Source organism: Rhodnius prolixus, unplaced genomic scaffold (assembly GCF_049639745.1).
Source record: "Rhodnius prolixus isolate KJV_2025 unplaced genomic scaffold, Rpr scaffold_6, whole genome shotgun sequence".
Classification (NCBI taxonomy): Eukaryota; Metazoa; Arthropoda; class Insecta; order Hemiptera; family Reduviidae; genus Rhodnius; species Rhodnius prolixus.
The window spans coordinates 28,217,759-28,231,793 of NW_027411634.1; the positions used below are offsets into that span (position 1 = coordinate 28,217,759).

The 14,035-nt window shown below is 31.0% G+C and overlaps 2 protein-coding genes and 1 long non-coding RNA gene across 14 annotated transcripts in view; 1 reads left to right on the plus strand and 2 right to left on the minus strand.

Moving 5' to 3' along the window:
- LOC141461096 (unextended protein-like) overlaps positions 1 to 3,987 on the minus strand; it is a 15,498-nt gene extending 11,511 nt beyond the window's left edge. For all 4 annotated transcript variants that reach the window (XM_074141787.1, XM_074141789.1, XM_074141790.1 and 1 more), the window contains exons 1-3: positions 3,860 to 3,987; positions 2,342 to 2,552; positions 50 to 700 (exon numbers count right to left, since the gene is read on the minus strand). In XM_074141787.1, the coding sequence (XP_073997888.1) occupies positions 50 to 700; positions 2,342 to 2,552; positions 3,860 to 3,909 (912 nt within the window). In that variant the 5' untranslated portion in view covers positions 3,910 to 3,987. The remainder of the gene's footprint in view (positions 1 to 49; positions 701 to 2,341; positions 2,553 to 3,859) is intronic.
- LOC141461112 (uncharacterized) overlaps positions 1 to 9,554 on the plus strand; it is an 18,408-nt gene extending 8,854 nt beyond the window's left edge. The window contains exons 4-9 of one of the 2 annotated variants that reach the window (XR_012462611.1): positions 424 to 543; positions 2,133 to 2,249; positions 2,923 to 4,316; positions 7,497 to 7,590; positions 7,691 to 8,329; positions 9,364 to 9,554. This is a non-coding gene — a long non-coding RNA (uncharacterized lncRNA). The remainder of the gene's footprint in view (positions 1 to 423; positions 544 to 2,132; positions 2,250 to 2,922; positions 4,317 to 7,496; positions 7,591 to 7,690; positions 8,330 to 9,363) is intronic. The other variant, XR_012462610.1, reaches the window with a different exon arrangement.
- The window catches only part of LOC141461094 (probable E3 ubiquitin-protein ligase HECTD2), a 51,545-nt gene continuing 42,848 nt past the window's right edge, over positions 5,339 to 14,035 (minus strand). For 7 of the 8 annotated variants that reach the window (XM_074141782.1, XM_074141783.1, XM_074141775.1 and 4 more), the window contains 8 exons: positions 12,135 to 12,322; positions 11,355 to 11,495; positions 10,218 to 10,434; positions 9,332 to 9,498; positions 9,179 to 9,253; positions 7,787 to 7,981; positions 7,391 to 7,506; positions 5,339 to 6,019 (listed from right to left, as the gene is read on the minus strand). In XM_074141782.1, coding sequence (XP_073997883.1) covers positions 5,755 to 6,019; positions 7,391 to 7,506; positions 7,787 to 7,981; positions 9,179 to 9,253; positions 9,332 to 9,498; positions 10,218 to 10,434; positions 11,355 to 11,495; positions 12,135 to 12,322 — 1,364 coding nt within the window. In that variant the 3' untranslated portion in view covers positions 5,339 to 5,754. The remainder of the gene's footprint in view (positions 6,020 to 7,390; positions 7,507 to 7,786; positions 7,982 to 9,178; positions 9,254 to 9,331; positions 9,499 to 10,217; positions 10,435 to 11,354; positions 11,496 to 12,134; positions 12,323 to 14,035) is intronic. The other variant, XM_074141781.1, reaches the window with a different exon arrangement.

The following is a 14,035-nucleotide window of genomic DNA, read 5'->3' on the forward strand; positions in this document are numbered from 1 at the left end:
TTTCGCATTAATTTTACTTTCTATCTGCAATGATTAAAAGTATACTTACATTTACCATTTCTTTCAATTTGGCTTTTGTAAACATTGTCATATCTTCTCCTAAGATCTTATCTAAAATTTTGGCCAGTGTAAATGAAATTGGAAAACTTATATACATTAAAAAGTAAGGAAAACATATTGTTTTTGCTCCTGCAGAAAGAGCGAATCTAGTAAATATAGTACTTGGTAAAATTTCGCACAATAATAAAATGACCATTGTAACGATTAAAATTGTTGCCCAAGATTGTAGGTAGCTGTCCGTCACTAGCGTAAATATTGAATTGGAGATTGTTGTGCCTAATAACAATGTCACCATTAGAAAATTAGCTTTTTTTCTTATTGGCAGTATTGTTCTTGCATAATCTTTTTGTTTCTGTGTTCCAGCTTTTACCAAAACGTTTAATTCGGTTACATCTAGTGACATTATACCAACAATTAGTCCATTGCATAATGCCGATATTCCTATGCAAGTTACCATTAATGGAATTGTAAGCCACTGTGGAAGTAAGTGCTTTTCTATAATAAAACTTAGTCTTTTTTCTGTTCCTTGATGAAACCATTCACCCCTTTCCATTGCACAGATGTACACTTGCATACTACTATGTAATGCATCTGGTACTATGATGTCAACAAGTGTCATATTATTTCCAGCTGGTCTCACCTACAAAGATATTAATAATTGTATCACTAAGGCTGGAAACATAGTGGAGCGGCGATGATAGCGAAGAGCAAAGCGGCGAAATCAATCAATATGAGACCGCGCATAGTGGGGAGCAAAGCGAAGATAAAGCAACGCTTACCAAGAGAGAGTAGAGCAACGCGTTGTGACATGTTTGATTTCTTCGCTCTCATCGCGCTCAATTTTCAAGATTAAAATGGATATTGCTGCATTTATTGGTGTAGTTTTTTTTAAAGAAACCTCTGTGAGACCAAAAGGATCTTCTGTACCACAACCGATTTGTGTTGGATAAGAAATGGGGCAGGTTAACATTGAAATTCGTCCTTTTCTTGATTAACATGCATTCAGCACTGGCTAGTTTGTAATTAAATGTTGAAATAGACATTCGAAAATACGCATGAAACTTGCCAGGATGCTCCCGAAGTTGTTGGTACAAGTGATGTAATTTACCATGTTCATGTTTATATCATGTACACTGCAGCTCCTGCTGCTAAGCTGCTGTAAATACCAAATTTTCAAGGAGGAATTTTCGTATAGAAATAATTCCTCCATCATGTCTCGTCGAAAGGAGAACGCGACTAAACTCGTCATTATGTGCATAGGATGAATAGGAATGCCTAGTAATCATTAGAACTCGGGAAAAAATTGTTTTATTTAATGTTCAGAATAGTTCAGGTAGCTCATTTTGGACAGTTTCTAAAATCTTTACTAATAGTATAGCTAAATATGAAAATGTAGTAGGATCCGCAATATTGATTAATATCGTTAATCCTAATCCAATCTTTTTCTAATCTAATTTGAATTTTTTGTTTACGCTATTAACATTACACAGGTAATGAGACCGCACTTCACACTTACATTATACTTTAGAGAGAAGCTTGAACGCTACTCTTCTCCTGAATTATTTTAGGTATCATTTTTGATTGGGATGTTGCAAATAAAGTTTTTAGATCTAATTGCGTGCATATAAAACCGTTGCTAAAGCCTCTTCCGAAAAAATTTGTAAAAAATGAAAAATTATTCAGAAAGTAGCTTTTCCGATTGGCGGATTTTGCCACAAATTTATTGCTGAGTTCTATGAAGGCATCCAGATAACTAATAGGAATTTTCTATGGTTTTCCCGTTTTTTAGATATGTTGACAATTGAACGGAGTCCAAGTTGTAAAAGGCGTTTCGTTAGAACATCTTTGAGATATCCGAAGAAAGTGGGTAATTTGTGTCTGATCGATTAGGGAATCCAACTCTAACTTTTACACAATTATTATTTTAAATACTGTTAAATGTTTCAGCCAAAATGAAGTGGTTATATGTTTAGTAGTACACAAGCGTTCTAATTATTAACGTTTGAAATTTATAAATTTGACCAGTTTTTTTTTCCGAATCTTGATTGAAAATAATTTTTTAATTATTTTAGAGGCCCTTTTAAAAATGAGGACTTTGTGCGCCCTTTTAGAATCCGCCTCTGAAATAATAATACCTCACAATCATTGATGCCAGTCTGTTTGTACATTACCTCACTCAGCATGAATAGGTAAATATATTAACTGTTACTAGCTCTGCAAGCTAATTTAGTCTATGATTGTGTTGTTGATTCCTCCATCAATATATAAACTAACTACTTACAATCACTTCTGAATGAGCAATAAGATAATTGCAACTTTTTTTATGTTCGGTAAGTGCAATTGCTGTTATTGCCGCAACATTGCCATATAGGCGCAAAGTTAAACTGTCATTTCGGTAAAATTTAGGTATGAAGTTATCGCTATATTTTATTTCTGTAGCAAATTGATATTTTTCTACTTGAAGACCAATTATTTGTCCTTTGGTATGGGACCTGCAAATTTTGAAAAACAAAAATGCATTTGAACATGGAAAAATCAGTGAAAATTCGTACAAGTACTTTTATATTACACCAAATTTCACAAGGTGCAATGATAGGGAAAAAAATCGTGGAAAATCAAAGCAGCAATAAAAGAAGTAAAATCAAAATTAGATGCATCATGGATGACAGCCGCATTTAGATGCCTTGGGTAAACAAAAGTTTTCTCTCTCTTTACATATGCATAGGCTTTTTCTTTACATAAGCTTTATATGTGTGTGTAGGGGAAATCAGTAAAACAAATCATACAGTTGTAACATAACAAAAATTAGAAGAACATAAAAGGTTTTATTAAAAGAAGTAATGTAAAATATTATTTTTTCAGTTGCAACTACTGGTCAAGTGTCCTAGTCGGCAGCAGGCAGCTAACTAAACATGCTGTACTCACAATCCTTTCATAAATCATAAAATCCAATTCCTAATAAGAAATAGAGAATTCTATGGAAGATGAACCTGGAAAAGAGAACTCAACTAGATGAGGAGGTGTAAGAGGTGCAGAAAAAAAGAGTTAACAGAAAACCCATACAAGGAACTTTATCTGGATGTGACGACATCATGATGAGAAGAGGGAGGTAATGGCCAACCAAAACAGAAGCAGGTTCGACAAATTAAAAAGAGCCATCGTGGAAGAATGCACCCCAAGGACAACACTGATTATGAGTGAAGCGAGTAAGTTATGTTTATGATGTGTAAGAGCAAAAAAGGTACTAGCCTAATTGAGGACAATTTGTTTTAGAACGGTCAATGTTACAGAATTAAAAATATTTAATATTAAATATTTTTACACGTATAAATGTTTTAAATTTATATATAAATATAAAACCAAGAGGTAGAGTGGATCTAGAGTGGTTAATGGCAGTTGTAGTAAAAAAAAAGGTCGAATATGAAATAGATTTGCACGTGGATTTGCATAAAAGTTAATTGGAGTGTTCTTTAAACAAAACATGGAAGAGTGAAATTTTAATAGTAAAAAAAATACGATTGGACGAAGTAGTGAGGTTTTTATAGTTTTCTATTGAATTTTAACTTTTATTTTCTTAATATTGTGCTTGCGTTTTTATAGATTCTATCTCAATCAAATCTTATCTCTAGATATGTTTTTTAAATTTTTAATTATTTTCCGGTGAAGGTAAGAAAACATAATTGTTCTTAGCTATTGAACACATTTTAAATATTTCAAAATTTAGAATAAGAAACAATCATTGCACACTATTATGAAATAAGTATGTTTATTAGGGACTTTTTTTTTGTAAAATACTTACAGAAAATGTAAGCAGTAAAAAACTAAGGATATCCAGTGTAGCAGACCCATTTTACTAATAATTTATATTGTAATTTAAAATAGATACGAAAAAAATCTTGTAACTCAGAAATTGTAAAACTAGTAAACATATGATATGTTTTGTTTAAATAGATAAACCATCATTTTTTTCAAAAATTTCTGAATTACTGTTAAGGCTATTTCGTCTTTCATTCTTGTAATTATTGTACAATGAGCGGAACATGTAAGTTCCTTCAGCGCTGCACATGTCGCCATAATGGTTATCCTTCCTTATGTGATGATATAAAAGAATTACCGAATTCATTCCAGTCTTTATGCAATTTAATAATTTAATTTATGCAACCTTATGCAAAACCGAAAGCAGACCGCTAGAGGACGGGACATAATTTGATCATTTCTGGCGTGCTTTCATAAAGTACCATCTATTATTTTGTGAGGTCGATAATTGATAAGTATATTCATATTTATTTGTTAGTACTAATTATTTTAAATATATCAACATATTTTTTCCCCAGCGGCTGTTAAAGCCCTGGTTAATATTACACGCATGACTTTTTCTTGATTCAAGCTCAGTTAGTTACTTGGCATATTCTTGTTGTTTTTACCATTTTTTTTTAAATTTAGATCTTATCTTCTTCTGTCTGCTTAAGTTATTTAATATTAAATATTAATTTAATAGTAATAATTAATTTAATAGTTTAAATATTACTTAATACGTTTCATCCTTCCCATCATCTTCTTATAAATCATTATAAATCATCTCAAACGATATGAAGACATAATTTTAACTTCTTTATGTAAAAAGATATTTATTACTTACTGCAAATACTGCAAAAAAATGAAAATGGAGGAAAAGTGAAAAATACGGATTTGTAAAATTGATTTTTGTTTTAATTTTATTTCTTTACATTAATAGCTTCTCCTTTTTTTTTTACAACAATTTTCGTTTAAATAAGTGCTTTTTTTAACTGAACACATGCAAAGTGCCCCCTCATAATTTTAAAGGAACATGAATTAGTGCATTAATTTCTCCACACATACAACAAATATTTTCATAAAATATCACAAATTAGTCCTCAACCGTCAGCTATTAAAAATAAAAGAGGACTTTTTTTTTATTTATGAAAGAAGGCACACATGTTCCTTTTTCTTATCTTCATAACCTTTTTGTTGACACACAAAGATACAGAACGAAGAAAGTATTACAATACAGCAAAAATAAGTAAGTTACGGAAAAATTTCGGAGATGAAAGGTCAGGAAAGTAATTTGCATATTTACTCTATATTTAAAATAAGTCAAAAATTAGAATCTGTATCTTATTGATCACAATCTCAACGATGTTTAAATATTAACACCCTAAATTCGTCTCACAAAACAATAATCTTATCAACAAAAACAATGTTTTCAATATTGTGGAGTAAATATTAAGACTTTATTATATTTCTTACTCTTTCTCCAGTAATTTAAAAGAATTGTATTTACTACTTATAGATAGATAACGTTTTTATTAAAAAATACAAATAGTTCTTAACGTTAATTACTTATGGTGTAATACAGCTTCATATTCATTAAAAGCTATAAAAATGATAATTTAAAGTAACGGCCGTAATTATCATTGTTGTTTAAGGAAATAAAGCATTTAAATAATTAACCTATTTGACATAATATGAAAATATTCAAAATTAATAACGATGCTGAAAACAAAACTAATATTAATTACATTTATCACTATTTAAATAACAAAAAAAGTTATAATTTGTAAACATTAAATTTTTAATGTATTGATAAGAATGATGTCTTGAAATTTACGTCAAGAAATTCTTTAAAAAATGTTCTTTTGAAACTCCTTGAACAAAATAAAAAATGACACATTACTACTCTAGTCCGAATCCTTCCGCGTTTGATATGGCAATGATCAGTTTTTCCTTGAGGGCTTCTTTACTTTCATATTGTGGGAGGACTAGTTGATTGAAGCAAGTATGCGCTTCTGGTAAGTTGGCTGGATCTAGATTTGTTCTGGTGACTTTGAACGTCATCTCGCCCATTCCTCCAACAGGTACTCGGTCGCTGCCAGTAGTAAATAACAAGAATTTCTTTTTTAAATCTTCGTCTAAAGATATCAACACTTCCCAGAAGTCTCTAGAATGAATATTTAACCAATTAAATAGGGAAACAAGGTTTGCTCAATCTTGCAAAGCTTAATTCTAAATAATTAAAAAAGTCCAAGTTTGGTTTTTTTCAACTTTACGCTTTTTCGTGCACTTTTTGCCGAGTAACTCTTAAATGGTTTTCCGGTGTTGAAACACATTTATATTTATTAAAAGTTAGAAATGTAAAGTGCTGAGGAGATAAAGCTCAAGATTCAAACTAAAAAAAATACAGCCCACAAACTTAATAAGAAGCAGATGATGCTATAACGAATGAAATAATTTAACCTGCATAACGGATCCAACTAAGTGTTCAATTAAATCATTTATTTTCCGGTAGCTACAGTATTATGTAGGATATTACGATACTTGAAATAATGGTTGATCCATCCTCCATTATTGACTAGGGGTTTTAGTTAAAATTTTAATTATTAAAAGTAAGATGCCTCTTCTTAAAAACTTGAAAGAACTAAAGATTGGAATTTCCAGCTGATGTAATTAAAAAATATAATATTACGATGTGACAACAAAGTAAATGTTCTCTGCATAGGGTTGGTAAGTGAATATCGAATACAAACTAAAGCAAACAAGGCCAGTAAATAATCCTATAATACTCATAAAAATATGACCTCAAGATAAAATCTTGAATGCATGCTTGCGCGCAGTTGATGACAATGTAGAATACTAAAGCTGCATGATTTTAAGAACTCCGTTCATAAATTGAAATTAAAATATGGGTAAACGATAAAATAGAGCGATATAACTACGTAATCTAAAATTTTCTTCGCTCCTTAATTTTACTACACTATATTATAACAAATATAAACTACGCAGATTTTCTTGTAGAACTAGAAATAGTTGAAATTGAAAATCGACTTCTTTGAAACTTGAAAGCTGCTCATAAACACACCTATTACCACAAATAACATCCCTTCTCACCGTGCTACACTCACTGCTTCATTAGATGTGACTTGAAATTTCTGATGAATCTTAATAATCAAATCTCCGACTTTTAACTTTGCTTTTCATTTCTTTATTACAATGGTTCCATTCATCACCCTGTTCTATTCTGAAAACCTAGTTCCTCAGTTTTCCATATTTTGCGCGTCTGCGATTGAAATTTTAAGTCTAAAGGAAACTAATAGTTCTTTAACTTTGCCCATAAACATTTGCTGAGGCAGAATATTTAATAGGTGCCTTAACGAACGTCAAAAGCTCAAATAAATGCATGCTTCCAACACTGCTTTTATGACGTCGCCTTTCATGTAACTCTAAATGGCAAGATTTATCCCATCAGAAGCTGGAGTTTTCCATTGGGGATAAATAAATGCTAAAACTGAATTTATTTTATGCTTGAACTTACGATATCAAAGGTTGTTCAGGTTTATAACCATCATATTCGGTTACTTTTCTTAGTTCATTTAAATCCAAAGTTGGAGAACCGCATACTAACATTTCAACTTCCTCAGGTCTCAACATCTGGTTAAAAAAAAATCACTAATTTTAAATTTAAAGGAATTCATACAACAAATATATGAAGAAAACGGAAGAAAAGTTTAAAAAGTAATTAATAATCTATATATTTTTTAGGAAAATTAGATCCAAAGTAAAATTTATAGATCAATTTTCTATTCCAAAAGAGTTGTTATTGTTGTTGTTACAGACTCATTTTATTTTAATTTGTTAAGAAAAAATCTAGAAAGAGGCCGTTAAATAGAAATGTTGTATGTTTCTTGTGGAAGTTCAACAATATACTAACAATAAGAGCATTTGAAGCGCACACGCTGTGGAAGCCCAAGTAGAAAGCCCTGAACTGTTCATAAATGGCTGTGTTTAACACCCAGTCCAGATAGAGGTTTACATATTCACGTCTATTACTATTAGTTACAGGTACAGAATCACCGCAAGGCTTCAACATATAAGTCTTCACTTCTCCGTATTCTTCAAGAGAAACCTTTAAATTATACATATAATTAATAAACCATACTTTTCTAATAAAAGTTCTCCTCATTCACTTTAATTCTCCTCTTGGCACTTTCTGCCAAACGCAGCAGGCGTTGTTCTAGGTAAGATTCCCAAGTCTCACTTTGTTCATCACTTATTTTTAGGTTTTTACCTCCCAAAACCTCCTCATGTCAATCTACCTGATGACGTGGCTTTGTACGCTGTCACCAACAAACACTTATGCAACAAGGCCAACTGAATAAATACTGTACTAGATGGGCCAATTTAATAAACCACGAGAAGACGAATGCCATACTCTTCACTAATAAATGCAGAATCCTTCTCAACAGCAGATTAGGTACAACTATACCCTGGTTACTTAGACTAGCCAAGTGCTTCGGCTTAATTTTGGGCAAAAAACTTTTCTACAATTAAAAGTCAATTCTATTAAACTGTCTACAAGTGATCATCAGGCAAATATTTCTAGCTGCCCGTGGGTTTTCTCATAACAGCATAACAGTTCGTCCCTCAGACAGTTCAACGCCTACTTGGAGGAAGTTCGCTCTTCCGGTGACTGAGGAGAGAGCGGGTCTATATCTGAGCGCTGAATCATTTGGAAAACATGAAAATCACTATTATTGGCCACACGCAACATGCCATGTAACCGGGTTTCGAGCACCTAAGTGCCTATAACTTTTGAACCTGTATGACTCTTGAATTCCTTCTGTTCTAACTTTTGTTATGACCCTCTAGTGAACTTATTTCCCTAAAGAATGTATGGTTGCAGGCCTTAAAGTTTGATCTCTTCATAATTCTAGATACCTCCTAGGGAGAATAGGGACTGTAAAAGCTTTATTTGAGCCATTAGAGACAGACCAATTTGTCTGCCTTCTTGACAGTAGGCAATAGTATCATTCCCTAGTTAATAGAATAAATAAAATCTTGTCTTGTCATTGACGTCCAGAAGTTTTTCTGAGCAATAGACAACTTTTTCCCCGTCAATAGTTTTCCTTAGGTTCAGAAATGACGCAAATAAAGTAGAAACTCAATCCAGTCTTAAAGCAACGTCTTAAACATCATAATTGTCTTTCATAATTCCATTCAAATTTTCCAAATGAATTTTTTGAAAGCTTTTTTATTTTAGACCTACTATACTTATATAAAACTTCATTTTAGCCTCAGCAAAAAGAGAAAGATGCTGAATTACCTGGAAGTTTAAACACATATCTTCTTCAACATTGCCTTCATAAGCTAAAAGTTCCTTTAATCCTCTTGCTACGTCCTATAAAGAAATTAATTTTATTAAGATATTTCACTTGAATTTTTTCAAACATAATGTAAGCAAAAATTACTACATTACCGGAAGTATTTCTGCTAAATCATCTATTGTAGGACTTCTGACTACACCTACACCACTAGTATCTACTGAAGGCACAACAGGAGGGGAAAGAAGTTTGCGGTAGCATATGGAAGGAAAATGTAGATCAAGAATAATGGAATTATATACCGCCAATCCCATTAGGACACCTGCAATCATTTGATAAAAAAATATATAAGAAAAAAATTTTTATTTTGAAAAGAGATTCTTTCTAGTTTCAATACAGTCTATTATATACGATACATATATTCTACTTATTAAAATGTTTAAGGCTGCAATCTTGTAGAGATAAATACTTGAATAAATACATCTCTAGTATTTCAGATGTAGATGTTCAAGTGCAGACTCTATTAGATGTAGCCGATATTGATAAATTAAATAATTTATTTTATTTTATAACAAGTGCCTTCAAAATGAGGAATTTCGTTTTGAGTTTATAAAAATACTTTTATAATTTTGTTTTGTTTCTAATTTTTTATGTTTTTAAATTTTGGCTGTTTTTATTTCCATTCGATTGGAATGTATATTTTTAGTTTTAAATTCAAGTTTTTATTTATGTTTTATAAGGTTTTTTTTTGTTGTATTTAACCAAACTCCATTTGTATAGGGTAGAACCCTTAAAACAAATAAAATTATTCTATTCTATTCTATTCTATATTCTACTTTCTTAACCAAAAACCACGAGAGAGAAAAGAACATAATGCAAGGCGCTTAAGTATTTAGCCCATCAAGGCTGGCTCCCCAAAAAAAGATCAATTTTAAACTCTATATGATATAATACCGAATTCATCAGCAGAAAACTGTTAATTTGTTTACCTAATAATTACTTCCAAAACAAAAATAACCCTAATTGTAAAATTAAAATTACCTATAAGATTATATTCCCTGAGATTACCCTCTTGATCAGTACTAAACCAGTAGCATCTTGAATGTGGATGATAAACAAACATGCCGTAGTCTGGGTGGAAGATCTGTCTAATTAGGAGAAGAAACCATTCTTTAGTTAATCCGCCCATGTCAAGGCCTGGTTCGCCGACGAAGGATACTTTTAATTTTTTCTTCAAATCTTTTTGTTTACTAGCAATCTTTAAACATAAAAAAATAAATGTAAAATGTTTGGAACAATATAAGAATATACACTTTGAAATAATTGAAAAATCCTAAATAATTATAGCTTTTAACTTCTGTTTTTAAATTCTGCCACTGTGCAGAATGTGACAGTTTGAGAAAAAAAACTGTCACAAATAATTTATCTAATTGCATAGTGAGTCCAATGGTATTTGAAACTAAAGAAGATAATGTCTTATGCGAAGTACAGGCTTCACGGACTAGATCTTATAATAAGCCTTTTGGCTGTTTCCTTCAGTATTGAACACTCACCAAGGCTAATCTAATCTAACAAAATGTCGATCTTGACAAAAAGTGGAAGAGAGAGAAACTTTTATATGTCCTGGGGTTCAGTTATTTTTAATGAAAAAAGAGATGAATATATTTATTGCTCATTTCATATTTCTTGGTTCGCTGAATGTGAAGCTCTGAAAGAAATATTTCCTGTTCAGGCTCTTCAGAAATCAACACCCGTAATATGAACTTAAATTGTAAATTAGTAAGGTAAGAGAGACAGTCACACATACAATGGTGTTATTGAAAGTTTAAGCGATATGTGTTTCTTTTATACTTCAATGAATCCTGACTAGAAGTTCTGATCTAACTTTGAGTGCAGGAAAAAAAGCTTCAAGTGCAACAGGAATATTAATTTAATTAAATTTCAATTAGGTTGTGAAGCATTATCAAAATAATGTACACACTTTAACTTGCATTATCTGTTACATCTTTTTTTATGATGACAATGCAAGATATATTTTTCGTATATATATTTTTTTTTTTTTTTAATTTTTTTTTAAAGGAAAACTCGAATTTACTTTACTAAGAAAATAACTGCAGAATTCAAAAAATTCTGAAATAAAACAAAACGGTGTTGATTAAAGTAAGTTAAATGAGTTACCTCATTTAGAGAATCGCAGACTAAGTGTGCTCTTCTCACTGTGATATTCAAGAAGAATATATCAATCTGCGGCGCTTGATGTCGAGCTACTTTGGCCACTAGAGATCTCCTCGCCGTAAGGATCATCTGCTGTTCAGAATCCTTTGAGGAAAACACAGTCTTAATTAAACAAACAATTAAATTCTTTGTTTTGTTTGTCAATAATATTAGAGTTACTACGTTAGAAATAAAAATAGCTTAACAATTTTTTTTTTAATTATGTGCCTACATGTGTAAACATGTATATGGTTATCGTATTAAACTTTTCCTTCAAAATGAAATATGGTTTGTTAGGTGAAAACTCGTTTTATTCTATATCCTGACGTATCGGTATTAATGTGTGCCCCAGTGGCCGACTTAATACCAAAATGTTCTAAGAGAGAGGAGAATGGACAACCTATATAGGGTTTACGTTCATATTCTATTGGTTTATAATTAGGTGACTACAGCCGCTGTTGCAGTTTCTTCCTGATTGAATTTAGGTGGGTGTTAATTTGGTTTAAGTTCGCGTTAATTCTGGTAATTGAGGAATAATTTACTTTTACTTTTTTTTTTAATTCTTACTTCAGTTAAGCAAGGGTATATTCGCTTTTTAATATTAAAGTTTATATGTAATAAACATAAATAAATGATACATTAATAGTGTTTATGTCTAATTCATAATTAAAAGAAATAAATGATGCTGTCTTTTTCATTACACTTATAATTTATTATTTATAAATTATTTCATAATCTACTTACTTTTGTAAGAATAATTCTTTTTGCTACGATGCTCAGAATGAAAGGATATTGGCAGTAGGAAAACTGGCCAGGCCTTTGTGGTGTTTGCCAACTGAAGTAATCTTGCATTAGGTCCATATGATCCAGAGCCGAGTTGTAAAACTCCGTGTAATCTAGAAGTGGAGGATTCGCTGCATTGTTCGCTGCGTCTATAAATAAGAGAGAGCAAAAATATCAGTTTAAATATTTCATTATTAACATTATTTTCATAATGTATACAGTGTTAAGAACATTTTCGGTGCGATTCAACGTTTTAATTTCTACAATAAATTTTTTTAAAAAACCAGCCAATATTTTGAAGGTAGAATCATCTCTGAGGAAGCGACTAGTACATCTATCTTGCCTATATAAATTTTGGCCACAAAGAAAAATTCTATGGCCATTTTTGAATTATTAGTTTGTATTAAGGCGCGCCAACGTTTGAAATCAATGGCGTCCAGTTTCTCAATTGGACTGACTGCCCGTGCGAGAATGGAATTAGGCAGCGATCAGCAATTCTGGAAATGCGAAGATCTCAATTTTCCTTCCAATTTTGAAATTTCATACTGCATACTGCAAAATTGATTCACTGTCCAGAAATAGGACATTATGGACAAGAGTTTCTCGGTATTTTGCCATTTACTCGAAAATTGCTCCACAAATTTTCTAACTAGTAGCTTAGTTTTTTCCCCTCTACAATGCAATATGCCATATAAATATAATAACTCTCCTACATCGTAGAAGTGTAATATGAATTTTTATAATAAAATCTGTCACTTAATTGTGTTTTTTTTTTTGCGCGTGGACCCACAAAAAATTCATAATTCAACATTATTAATTTATTGCTTCTTGGAATTGTAACGCTTTTCTCAAAATTTATTTCTGAAACTAGAAAAATAATACTATCTCTGAAATCTATAAAACTTGAGAAGAGTAAAAAAGAGAGTCTTCCTTAAGAATAAAGACGTAAGTACTCTCTCACACACTCACATATATACACACACACAATACATTCCAAATAACTAATGATTATTTTAAAAAATTTATTTTATTATTGTTAATTAAATATTTATATTGATTACAAACATTATCTTTTTAATAATGAACATAATTTTTTTTTAATTTATTAGAGATAGTTGATAAGTGTTAAAAATTATTAATTTTTATTTACTTTATTTTAGTACTATTTGTTTACTTCTTGACATTAATTGTTTGATTACTTCTTTAATTACCACAAAAAGGGACCGGCTATATTTTAAGTATAAATTTAGTAGGTGGGGTTCTTCTGCGCGTGGACCCACACAAAATTTCATAATCCAACATTATTAATTTATTACTTCTTGACATTGTAACGCTCTTCTCAAAATTTATTTCTGAAACTAGAAATATAATACCATCATTGTGATCTATAAAAGTATTTTTAAAATAGCCAGCAATAAACGGAGATTTCCTGATTTGGTTTCCCTTATTTAATACATACTTATCCAAGTGGCAAATAAATAACTGAATCACTCGTTAATATAATATTAAATATATTATCCAGATTGGAGAAACAATTTTTTAATCATCTCTCCAAATGTTAGCCATGACAACGATACGATACTGACATCAAAGTAGTACTGGCGAAGAAGAATTACTGGCTCATAAAGGCTTTTCGCGGAGAATCGAAACCAAATATACTGTTTAAAATTCACATAAGCCACCTTGTCTTGCCAGTATCCATAAAAAAAACCTCCAGTTTTGAACCTGTTTCCAAATTTATTAATGTAGATGAATTCTAAAGAAACGAAATTTCATTTGTAAATACGAACTCTTGAGTAGTAAGAGCAGCCCCGGCTCAAGTATGGCAATAAGTATTTGAACGAAAACTTTTGTAGACGATC